General features: G+C 38.5%; 1 protein-coding gene across 2 annotated transcripts in view; it reads left to right on the top strand.

Annotated features, from left to right (window-relative positions):
* spel1 (DNA mismatch repair protein spel1) overlaps positions 1-12,745 on the top strand; it is a 235,254-nt gene that overhangs the window by 132,420 nt on the left and 90,089 nt on the right. For both annotated transcript variants that reach the window (XM_067143390.2, XM_067143391.2), the window contains one exon: positions 5,964-6,152. In XM_067143390.2, coding sequence (XP_066999491.2) covers positions 5,964-6,152 — 189 coding nt within the window. The remainder of the gene's footprint in view (positions 1-5,963; positions 6,153-12,745) is intronic.

The raw sequence follows: 12,745 nt of genomic DNA, 5'->3' as shown, positions 1-12,745 counted from the left end.
ATAATGATTCTATTGATTCTTCAGATGATGACCTTAGTAATTCTAGTGAAAGTGAAGAAGATATTACGTCAGACGCTAAGGTGGTGGTAGATGTTGAATATACATTCGTTTGGAAAAAGTGTAAGCCTGGGGATAGTGTGCGACCTAATATTATTCCATTTACGGGAAATCCTGGTGTGAGGCTTAGCTTATTACCAGAGGTGAGTGCGATTGACTGTTTTGAACTGATTCTAACAGATGAAGTTGTAAATTTGACAGTGACCGAAAACATTTGTTGGCCCTATGCTAAGTGCATTGAAAACCTTGTAAATAAATCTCCGCATGGAAGGGTACAGTTTTGGAAAAAGGAAGCTCTTACAAAATTTGGCAATTTATTGCGTTAGTGTTGCTGATGGGAATAATACAAAAGCCTGAAATTATTGCGTTAGTGTTGCTGATGGGAATAATACAAAAGCCTGAAATAAAAATGCATTGCTCACAGGACAGTATAGGCCCTACTCAAAACACCAATATTTTATGAAACTATATCGCAGGCCTACTGTAAAAAAGTGTAAATAGAGTGTAAAGTAAGTTTTTATTAACCTTGAATAATATATGAATGTGTTCCCTTAATAATTGTTCCTCATTCCTTGCTTCCTAAAAATAAATAAATTCCTCTGAAAAAACCTCACTTTTCTGGCACAGGAGGTCTGCCAAAACCCGCCACCGAAGGGGTTAATCCAAACTTCAATCTTAATGACATTTCCGAAAAATCGAACATTCTTTTTGACCTGCTCATTCAGCTTTTCAGACAATCAAAATCAAATATTAAAGGTCCAATTTTTCATTCTATTTATAGTAGTTTTCTTAAACAATCTTCCATATTCCCACATCCCTCAGCCCCACCTTATATCCTCTCCCCTCCCCCCTTTTTTCTCCTCCATTCTTTTTCTCCCTTCTCCTCCTCAAGATTTCCTTTGAACCTCACCTACCCCCATTTCTCTCTTCAGCTTATTACATCACGCGTTAATTCCCTTATGACATAATTATTTTATTTAAATATTTTCTTCTTCCTGACCAAATTTATTTCTTTCTTTCTTTCTTTATTTCTTTCTTTCTTTCTTTCTTTCTTTCCTTGCTGTCATTTATTCAGAGTCAAATGTATGGTCCGCATTGAACTGTGAATTTATATCCACCTTTATTTAACTCCATATATGTTAATCCTCCTCGCGTAACATCCATCGTCCAAGATTCTAGAAATAGAAGAGCTTTCTTCTAGCATCTTACTTCACATCGACATTTATTTAAAGTTTTTAAACATTTTGAGAAGACAATGTTATGGTACTGTAATTTCAATTGATCTCTGAATGAACAACAGCATTGAATGAACAACAGCATCGCTTGAAAACCAACCTTTTTCGATTTCCATGACCAACAACTTAAGGATTACTTTTACAACTTGTTACTTTTATACGGCGCACTGGACCTTTTTATGGATCTCTATTTTTTAACATAATGTAGCGCATCTCTGGATTCTTAAGCCTCCACGCGTAACAGTTACCTTCCTTCAAGTTCCAAAAAACTGAAGAGCCTTTCCAGCATCCATGTGCTTTTACGTCTATGAATATCTTAAAAAACGTAACTTCATCTCAGTTGTTCTTCGAATATACAGCAGCAAATTTAAGAAGCCAGCATGTGTTGAATTCCTTGACCCACAACTGAAAAATTTCCATCCCTATCAACTTTTTAATGCTATACGGCGCACTGGTCTTTAATCGTAAATAAACAACGTGACCTCGGCTCAGTGGTTCTTCAATTGGATACCAGTATCTTAAAGGAGCCAGCATATTCTAATTTCCTTATCCAGCAACTCAAGAATTCTTTTCTATAACATCTTTTTAGTGCGCACTGGACTTTTTAATGCTATATGGCGCACTGGACTTTTATTCATAAATAAACGACGTAACTTTGACTCAGTGGTTCTTCAGTTGGATACCTGCATCTTAAAGGAGCCAGCATATTGTAATCTCCTTATCCAGCAACTCAAGGATTCCTTTCTATAACATCTTTTTAATGTGCACTGGACTTATTATGAATCTCTTTCAGAGAGTTATTTTTTAACATAGTGCTGCACAATATCTCACATGTTATGCACTTTTACGAGATCTTACGTGTCTTTACATTGTTTAATTTCTTCAGTGTTTGTGTTCTAATTTTGCTTTAGGCTGACGATGACCTAGTATTAGGTCAAAACTAGTCCCTAAATCATTTATGTAATTTAAACTGTTTACATTTTGTATTGAAAAGGTGGACCCAAATAATACATTAATTTACTCTATTATAAGCCCAAAAGCCTATATCATGTCTATTAGGGTACGTTTATGCTGCAGATTCGCTGCTGGCACAAGGATGCTCACCTTAGCACCTCGCTGCTGGCTATAGCCAGGCTGCTCACCATGGAGCTTTTACCCTGCAGCAGTCCTACACACACACTGCTGGCAACTCTTAGCTGTAGTCAAAAATTCAAAACAGCAGAACTGATAGTTCAGGCTGTTTGTATTTTGCATAATGTGATTATAGATATAGAGGGGCTGAACACTTAGACTACGAAGATGTACTTCCAGGAGCTACCCCGTCAATGTGAGGAACTGCGCAGCTCCAGCTGAAGCTTTTTAAGTGCGGAATAAATTCAGAGGTTTTTTTAACGAGTGAGTCACGGTTTTGTTGGCGAGTGTATCGTACAATAATTTGATGTATTGAATGTATGATAAAAAGTTGAAAATGCCTCACCTGGATTTGTCAGTGCTTTTCTACCGTGGCAGTGCAAATGCTTCATTTTGTTATTTAATAGTGTACTTTTGAATAATGTAGAATAAGGGGTTATGGAGTATCTCATTTTGACTTTAGTTAAGTCTCCTAAAGAAAATGTATTTACTGTTTTAAAAAATAACTGTCGAACTTTCCGTGAAAAACGAGATACTTAATATGAATCACATGCTCTTAATGATAAGAGGTCCCCTAAATAGCAAGAATAAAAGAAGAAAGTTGACATAATCGCTCTGCATTCCTTTGCCAGTTCATTCCGTAGTTTGAAGATGATGATGATGGGGGTGATGCTTGTTGTTTAAAGCGGGCTAACGTCTAGGTCATCGACCCACTGACTGATTTATACAAACATATGACAGTATTTTTAAACCCAAATCCAAGAACATTAAAGTGCCATGTGTTTCATGTCAATGTGTATATTTTCAACTAGTGCATTTGTTTCCAGTAGATTGAAACAAGACCAACAAGTGTATTCCGAGTTCCACGAACACACGACAGTTTTTTAAACCAGAACCAAGAACTTTTTAAGTGCCAAGTAGTTTGTCTTTGTGTGCATTTCATTTCAATGTGTATATATTTCATCCAGTTTAATTACATAGAAACAAGACCAACAAGTCCAAGAACATTCTTAAAGCGCCATGTGTTTCATGTCAATTTGTATATATTTTCAACCAGTGCATATGTTTCCAGTGTTCCGTGTTCCATGAACATACAACAGTTTAAACCAGAACTAAGAACTCTTTAAGTTCCAAGTATTGCATACCATGTGTACGTTACAGTTCAAGGTGTATGTTTTGCAACCCATTGATGTGTTTTTAGGCAATCGCCATTATGTGTATAATTTTTTATTATGATGTCTTATGTCAACCAGTCGAGTTGTATGTAGGCAACCCTAATGATGATTGTTATCATATTCCCCTCGATTTGATATTCAACAAGAACTGATGATGACTCCAAGGGAGTCAAAACCGGTCTTCGCCCAATAAATTTAATATATTTTTACAATGTGTTGAATGGTGGAACATCCCTCAAACTCTATTATATTAATGTGACACATCAAAAGACGCTGACAAGAAAACAAAGCAGGTGACAATGTACTGTGAGGAATGCCCAAATAAACCATTCATGTGTATTGGATGTTTTAATAAGGTTCATAAATGCTGAATTTGAACTTACTGTGTTCAAAATAAAAATTGCCATTGTATAATAACAAAATTAGTGAGATCATGAGTGTAAATAGTTTAGGGAATTTTGATGTCTGTGAAAAGAAAGCGACAATTGGGTTCAAATAGAGAACAGTATTATTTAAAAAAATATTATTTTAAATTTTATATGCAGTGCCTTTATTATAAAGCAAATAAAAATGTTATTTTATTGTTTATATAAAAATTCATTTATGCTCATGTAAATCAAACTTTACCAACATGTAGAAAGGGATGTTAACGCTCTGTTCTGTGCTACGCGAGGCACGGGTGACTCGTGGACTTTAATAATTATTGCTGCTAAGCCGAGCATTGGTGGATCCTCCTGCTGAGGAATGTGAGAACTTGACATGACTTGCCGCTGTAAATCTAATTATTTTGAAGTAATATACTTTCGCTATCCACCGGCAGTCCGCAGAACTACTTCCGTAGGACGAGGCACACGTGCCTCGTGACGCACACCAGCGAAGTACAGTATGAGACATTGGTAACTTATGTCGCACTCACGCTTAATGTCAACAGTGTTAACAATAGCATTGAACGTGTTAATATCTAATTTTATATTACAATTTAATACACTTTTACTCTTTAGATTGTATTATGGTATTTAGTATTCTTGTGGATACTTTCTGTTCAGTGCTCCTTTCTTGCAATCTGGTTACAGTGTACCATGTTCTTGAACACAACACAAATTGCTTTTGCTTCTAATCTACAGTCAGTAGTCCATGATAATCTTGCATTAATTTAACACCCCTTTCAGCACAGTCATTCACAGCTTTCAATTGCACAACTATCCTTTGACCTTCTAAATATGAAGTGTTGCTCGTCCATGTCGAAGGACGTTCTTGAATAAAATTTGCGTCCATCTTCAGGTAAGAGAACTAATCTCTGCTTTTGGTTGGCACAAAATTGTGTATTGTTTTCACTGAAATGAAGATAGGATTGAATTAGGAGATGTAATTTTGTAATTTTCTTTGCCTCCCCTTTCTTCTTTAACCACGAGTTTTTGGTCTACTCATGCAAGGTAGCCTTTATGTCCTGTCTTCTTCCAACTTCATAATTTGTAGATCATTCGCATGTGCAATGTCACATAGATTGTCCAAATTATATCTAAACTCCTCTTCACAATGCAATTTTCTCCACTGTGAATACTACAATTTAATAAGTTTTAGTGAACATTGCTGATTAGCTCTAGTCGGAATTCTTACTTTCCCCCAAAATATCATGCACTCACGAACCACAAGATTAGCACTTACACTGACGGTTAATTTTACCTCCCATATGTTATAAAATAAAGCTTCAAGCACTTCTCTGTCTGATGATAATTTGTGTCCAGTTATTTGGTGTTTTATATCTCTATTAAAAACACACGTTCCCTGGCACTGCATAATTGATGTTACATTATGTTAGATTAGCAACCCGAAAACTCATGTGACACAATGGATAACAGTGCATGTACTGATAGGCTCAGGCCTGACTCGGTGCTGGGTGACGAGTCCGGACTTGTTCTTCACGCTCAAGTTGGCACGGGTTAGAATGCTATGATCTCAACAAAATTTTGTATGTGCATGTTTTAGAGTCATTCGATCAAAATTGGTGGGTGAGAGTTTAAAAATTTCGAGGTCTGAAAATGAGGGACACCTAGTGCTTGTATAGAGGGAGACCAAGGCATAAAATGACAGACAGGTTAGAGTGGATGTAGGATGCAATGTTTACATTGAAAATGGAGAGGTTGGAACAGGGTATAGTTATATAGAAGACTGCTCCAAGCCATTCTCTGGACTGGCAGTGCAAATAACAGCATGAAAACAGCACCTTTATTGTGGTCCATGTAAGGGTTTATTTTGAAAAATCGGTTTCTGAGAAATTGCATACGAACATTTATATTGATGCTTCCTTTAGCCAATAAGTGAAATAGTTTGTGTTTAATTGAAGGACTTGTCTTCTCTCTGCTAGGTAATTGAACGAGCAGGGGTACTGATTACTGGAAGAAAGAAGAATGAATTTTCAACTTCTGATTTAACCTTGGACCTGAACAAACTACTTCTATTCCAAGATGGTCAACAACAGAATGCCATGGCATTGCCAGAAATGCGGTTTACCACTGCTATGGCATCATTGGGTGCTCTTATTAAATATCTAGAGGTATATATTTTCAGTATATCTCTCTTTGTAGTAGAACTTAATGATGCATCTTGGTAGAGAATTTATCTTTTATTAATCCTCATTGTTGCTTTTTTCCTAATGCATTTGTATAAACAACTATACAAGAGAAATCTTCTACATAGATGACTTAGCAACTGCAAATATTTGCATAAAATATCCAGCCAATAGTTTTCTTGCAGATTGGTTCAAGTAGTAGATATTGAAAAGGCATATGACAGTGTCCCAAGGAATTTGGTATGGAAAGCATTGACAGAGGCACAGATTGGGAATGAAACAATGTAGATGGTAATAGCATTGTATTAAAATTGCAAAAGCTGTGTTAGAACCAAAGTGGGTCAAACTGAATGGTTCAGAGTTGAGACAGGCTTAAGACAGGGAAGTGTATTGTCTCCCTTACTCTTCATTATCATGGATAGAATCCTACATAACATCAAGGAGAAGATGATGGGTGAGCGAGTAAAGTCTATGCTCTTTGCTGATGACATTGTAGTTTGGGGAGATAATGAAGAGGAAGTGCAGACACAAGTTGATTTATGGAATGAGGAGATAAGAAATTTTGCAATGAAGATTAGTACTGCGATAAGCAAGACTTTGATCATGACGAGAGATAACAGAAAATACAGGGGAGTGATAAAAATAGTAAATGAACCTCTTGAAGTATTGAAAAATTTTATATACAGTAGAAGTCCACTATAGTGAGTACGGCATATAACGAGAAACCCGTTATAACGATAACTTTTGTAGGTCCCTTCAAAATACCTATATACAGTAAAACTGTGTATTAACCTTCGGTTACAGCGAGATCCGTATCACTGACGCATCCGTTATTACGAGCGATTATGCGCGCTCGATTTTTTCTGTTGCCGATATTTATGCACCCAGTCATTATACTGCATGCGATCGATCATCTTCGGTACTGTATCCTTTTCTCACTATGCCCACCAGCGAGCTCTCTCGTCGACATTCGAAGGCAATGTCGGAGTCGATTAGTAATACCCGTCGACTGCTCTTCCGCGAGGAAAATAAAAGAGGAGAACATGTTTTCGTAATTAATGCGTAAATTACATGTCCGATAACCGTTGTTAACTCGTTAAAGATAAACGCTGAATAAACGATCGCTTAATTTTAATGCTAAATACCGCAATTAAGTAAGAATGTGATAGGCCTACACCTCAAGATTTGGCAGAGTGCGTCAACGATTACGAGGTTAGTTTATATTTTCTCTGTGAGCTTGATAGTAGGTTCGAATCCCACTATCGGCAGCCCTGAAGATGGTTTTCCGTGGTTTCCCATTTTCACACCAGGCAAATGCTGGGGCTGTACCTTAATTAAGGCCACGGCCGCTTCCTTCCAACTCCTAGGCCTTTCCCATCCTATCGTTGCCATAAGACCTATCTGTGTCGGTGCGACGTAAAGCCCCTATAGTACAGAGAAGTTAGGATATGAGACGCTATTTGAATAACAAAACTGAAATGTTTGCCACAAAATGTGATCGATCATCTTCGGTACGGTATAGTTTTTGCACTATGTGCATTTGCGAACTCTCTCGCCAACATTCGAAGGTGATAGTGGAGTCGATTCATAATACCCATCGACTGCTGTTCTCAAAAGAAAATTCAAAATGAAAGAGGATGAGACGTTTTCGTAATAAATGTGTAAATAACATGGCCGGTAGCAGTTGTTACTCGTTAAAAATAAAGGCTGAAGTAAACGATTTCTTAATGGTATACCGTATACTGAAATTAAGTAAGAAAGTGATACACCTCAAGATATGGCAGGGTACCTACATCACTGATTTCAGAGTATGGTTAATATTTTTTCGCGTCTTGTTAAATTTCGGAAAGCTATTTCCATGTCAGTTTTTAGCGAGGAGGTTATCATTTCTCTACATGCGTTTCAAATAGGTTTTCATGATACATATACGGTTAGGTTAGGTGATGCCGTTTGAAGAAGAAAACTGAAATGTTTGCCACAGAAGCCTCTGGAGTGATACCGTACTTCTCCGAATCCAAGACTTTTTTTTTTCTTCTCAGAATCCCATGTGAAAAATCAAGGGTCGTTTTGCATTCGCGGCCTGATAGTAATGAACACCACTGGCAACTACTGCAGTAACCACGCTGTTTTTTTTTCACCTCCGCGCCCGCACACACAAAACTTGTTCACAATAACGACCGCCTCTTTATTATAGGCCTACATCGCTAGCCGCGGCGACCGGTCGTATATAGTGCCTATGTGTAACGTCACTGGATCTCAGAAAATAGTAAAGAGAGAATTACATTCTATTATCCTCTACAGAAATGTTTCTCAAATCTGCAGAATGGCATCAAAACATGCGAGCCTTCGAATTCTTAGAAAGGCCATGGCTACTCAGTAGCAGAGTTATAACGCGTCTGCGGTACCTCTGACGCTTAGAAAAATTAAGTTTTATAGACAGCAGGAATATTTTCGTGATGGTTCGTCGTATTGTAAAGATAGGTGGAATAGGTATTGCCGGCAAATTTTCAACGGGTTCTCGTTGATGTTATGATGTCAATTTTAAATTAATGGCTATTAAACACTCGAATATGTATAATAATTGTGCAGCCGCAAGAAAATACGGCATAGGCCTAACTAAAGCCAATATTCGGCGTTACCGTGAAGGCAAAGTTAGCTTAAAAATGCGTACTGCACAAATAATGCATTCAGTGGCCCGCAACAAGGATGCTTTAAAGAAGTCGAAGATGAAATTCTGAGGTATGTGCACAAAAATGCATGGGCGGAATTGCCATACCGCGGCGCAATAAACTCGTTCGTTGACTTTCAAAGTCCACGATTAAGATCTATACATCGCTAGCCGCTGAAGTTGGCCGAATCTGGCAAGCAAGATATGCATGTAGCGGCACGCTAAGTGAAAGTAACAGTTTTATAGTAAGCAAGAATATTTTCATGATGTATCGTCGTATTGTAGAGACGCGTGGAATGTGTATTGCCGGCAAATTTTCTACGAGTTCCCTTCGATATTATTATGCCAATTTTAAGTTAGTGGTTATTAAACCTGCTGAAATAAAGCAAAATTGTACAGCCACAAAAAATACGGTATAACTAAAGCCAGTGTTCGGCGTCTACAGTCTAAAAATGCATACTGTATAAGAACGACACTCATGTGCTTTTACAAAGCACTTTTAAGCCTGATTAAAATTTTTGATGGAAATAGGTTCGTAGAAATACGGTAATATATATTTTTTCAGATTGAAATTAAACACACACTTTCACGTAGTATCGGATTTCGAGAAACAACAAACAAGTAAGCCACAGTGAGGATATTATCCGCGAAAACTCAAATTGTGAACAAATTGATAGCCATTTCATACTGAATTTTACAAAAATTCGGATATATCTGCAATCCGTTATAGCGAGTAAATTTTTCGCCCGTTATGAATTCTCGCTATAACGGACTTCTACTGTATTTGGGCAGCATGATGCCACAAGATGGAAATTTGGATGGAGAATTGATTTAAGGATACAGCAGTCTGCAACTATCTACCGGTGTGAGAGAAACATTGTATGGAATAAAGATGTGCCAATGAAGTGCAAGAAGGTTTTATACTCGTCCTATTATAAACCTATACTGACCTATTCTTCAGCAGCCTTGACGTTGACTGAGCGGAACCAGAGTAAGATACAAGCAGCTGAAATGAGGTTCTTGAGGAGCATACAGGGAAAGTGAAGACAAGATAGAATACGAAATGAGGAAATAAGGAGAAGCATGAGAGAGTGTAAACTTTAAGAAGAGATTGATATAGCAAAGCTAAAGTGATTTGGACACATGATGAGAATGTCAGGAGAGAAAATACCAGAGAGAACATTCATGGATAGAGAGACTGCAAAGAGGCCTAGGGGATGGCCTGGAATGAGATGGAGGAGCTCTGTTGTGGACTATATTGCAAATAGAGGAGTGATGGCAATAAAGTACCAGAAGAGGAATGGTGGAAAGATCGAGGAAGGTGAAGGGCTTTGATACACTACCCTACCCAGAGTGAATGTTGAAAAGGGAATGGATGAAGAAAGAAGAATAAGTATCAACATACATTGTCATCTACTTCAACAGAGCGTACTGTATGAATAAAACACTGTTTATTACTTTAATTTATTTCAGGATGACGCAGTAAATGCACGCGTACGTCTCCATTCTTTCACACAGCAGGGAGTCCTGGCTGTTTGGTTTACCCGAGAGGGCTATAATCCTATTCACAGGCTCGCCTTACTTTCACTTCTCCAAGTCCAGTCACCCCACCCAGCAACTGTGTACAGACAGGTTTGAACACAGGGCTACTCACTACGCAGTACATGATGACTGTTCCTTGGTTCGACTCCGGAGATAGTCTGGTAATTCACACAGTCAAACACAGTGAACAACTAAACAGCAACAATTCAATAGTGCTAAATAGCAGTACAGTACTCCTCAAAAACAACACAGTACTCCTCACAAAGCAACCATTAACACCATTCCAATTACACTCACCATAGCTGCTCCAGTCACTGACTCAGTCCATGTGCGCGCACTCTCTCTCTACACTAAAGCTGGACTGAGTGGCTCAGTCCGGGTGGTATTTGAAGGTGCCCAAATAAGTCAGCCTCATGTCAGTAGATTTACTGGCACATAAAAGAACTCCTGCGGGACTAAATTCTGGTACCTCTGTGTTCCCAAAAACTGTAAAAGTAGTTAGTGGGACGTAAAGCAAGTAACATAATTATTATTAGTATTCTGAGGCAGTACACACAGTATTCCAATCCGTATGTGACTATTCCCTGACTCCCGTGGGACATTGACAGCAGCCAACAGCCGTCCCAGTCCAGCTACTCAAACTACAACACAACAACTGCTCCTTGTTCAGACCTCGGTGGGATACTGGTGACAGCCAACACCATTGTCGCCCTCAGCCTTACCACCGAACCCCAACTCACCGAGTCCAATTCCGATTCTAACACTTACTCCACCACGAGTCCCACACTGACTCCGCCCCTGAGTCCCATACTGACCAACACTACCATGGAGTCCAACAATGACTGACTGACTGTCTGTCTGTCCACGGCTTGCCTCCGTTTTATAGCTTGGGTGATATGTACCAGAATATTTGCGATATGGCTAGAGATGGAACATTCTCGTTGCATTTCCCAGGAACTCTTGAGGAAACCAGCCCAAGAGAACAATACTGGCAAGGGCCGATTGGAAGCTCCCCGGTCTTGTGACTCACTAGCCCCTTGCAGGAAGTACCGAAAGGCTACTGTAGGGCTGGCACGTAACAATGATGGCCTGTCTGTTCACATTCTGGCTTGCTCAGCTTGCTCCTGGAACTACCATCCCAGATTTTGATATCCCCATATCTGGAAAGATTGAATCACTTCTCATACCTTGGGAGTATTCTCTCAATGCACTGTACTTCCGAGAAGGATGTGGAGAACAGAATACAGGCTGCCCATGTGGCAATTAGAAGTCTCTTGCATTGAGTTTTCCAGAACAAAGGTCTACAAATTAGCATGAAAATAATGGTGTACTAAGCAATCTACGTTACTGTGCTCTACAAGTGTGAAACCTGGACCCTGTACTGCCAGGCCATCAAGAAACTGGAATGCTTTCACCAACAAAATCATAGATCCATTATGAACATCAAATGGGATGACTATGTAACTAATGTTGCGGTTCTTGAGAAAGCACAGCTAAACAGTATAGAAGCCATCATCAATCATCGGTTTAGATGGGCACGTCATGTCCATCGTACGAGTGACAGGAGACTCCTTCGGCAAATCCTGTATGGTAAACTCAGCCCTGGCAAGAGGTCTTGTGGGGCTCCTCTGAAGTAGTATAAAGATCAACTTAGACAGACAATGAGAATAGATATAAACTCTTACTTGGCATACTCTTGCAGTGGATCACACTTGTTGGCGTGCTACCATCTCATCTCAGCTGCAGTTGTACAGTTCAAGCAGGGACATCGAAGACTCGCCAGAGAAAGAAACTACGTCAAACACTTCCACACCCTCTACCTTACATTAGATGCAATGTGTATGGCCGCATGTTTTATGCAGGAATTGGTCTGATAAGCCATCAGCACCACCGTGTCTGGCAACGACGACGACATTGTCATCATAATATAGAAATATTTACAATAGTTATATTTGAAACAGCCTTGTCAATACACTTATTAATGGAAGAAAATTATTTATTCAACCAAACATGTTTCAGGAATTCAACCATTACCTTCATGAGTGGTCATAAACACAACACAATCTTTTGTTTTTATAATTCAAAGAAGTATTGTGTCCTAAAACACCATATCAATGAGTAAAGAAAATTTATGAAATATTATAAAAATGATCAATACATAAAATTTTGTTGAACTGAATGAGAATACTACATAAATTTGAGATCTTCAAGTTTTTCTTCTTTTTTTCCTTTTTGTTCCTTAAATGATCAAATGCTAGTCTATACAGTGGGTTATCTTCTGCACTTCTCTCATTTAAACTTGATTCAAAATGATTTTTTTGTGTAAGAGCTATGAAAGAGGATGTTAATGGTAATAAGAAAATGTTAT

The sequence above is a fragment of the Anabrus simplex genome, chromosome 3 (assembly GCF_040414725.1).
Source record: "Anabrus simplex isolate iqAnaSimp1 chromosome 3, ASM4041472v1, whole genome shotgun sequence".
Lineage (NCBI taxonomy): Eukaryota > Metazoa > Arthropoda > Insecta > Orthoptera > Tettigoniidae > Anabrus > Anabrus simplex.
This window is presented reverse-complemented; position numbering and strand designations above follow the sequence as displayed.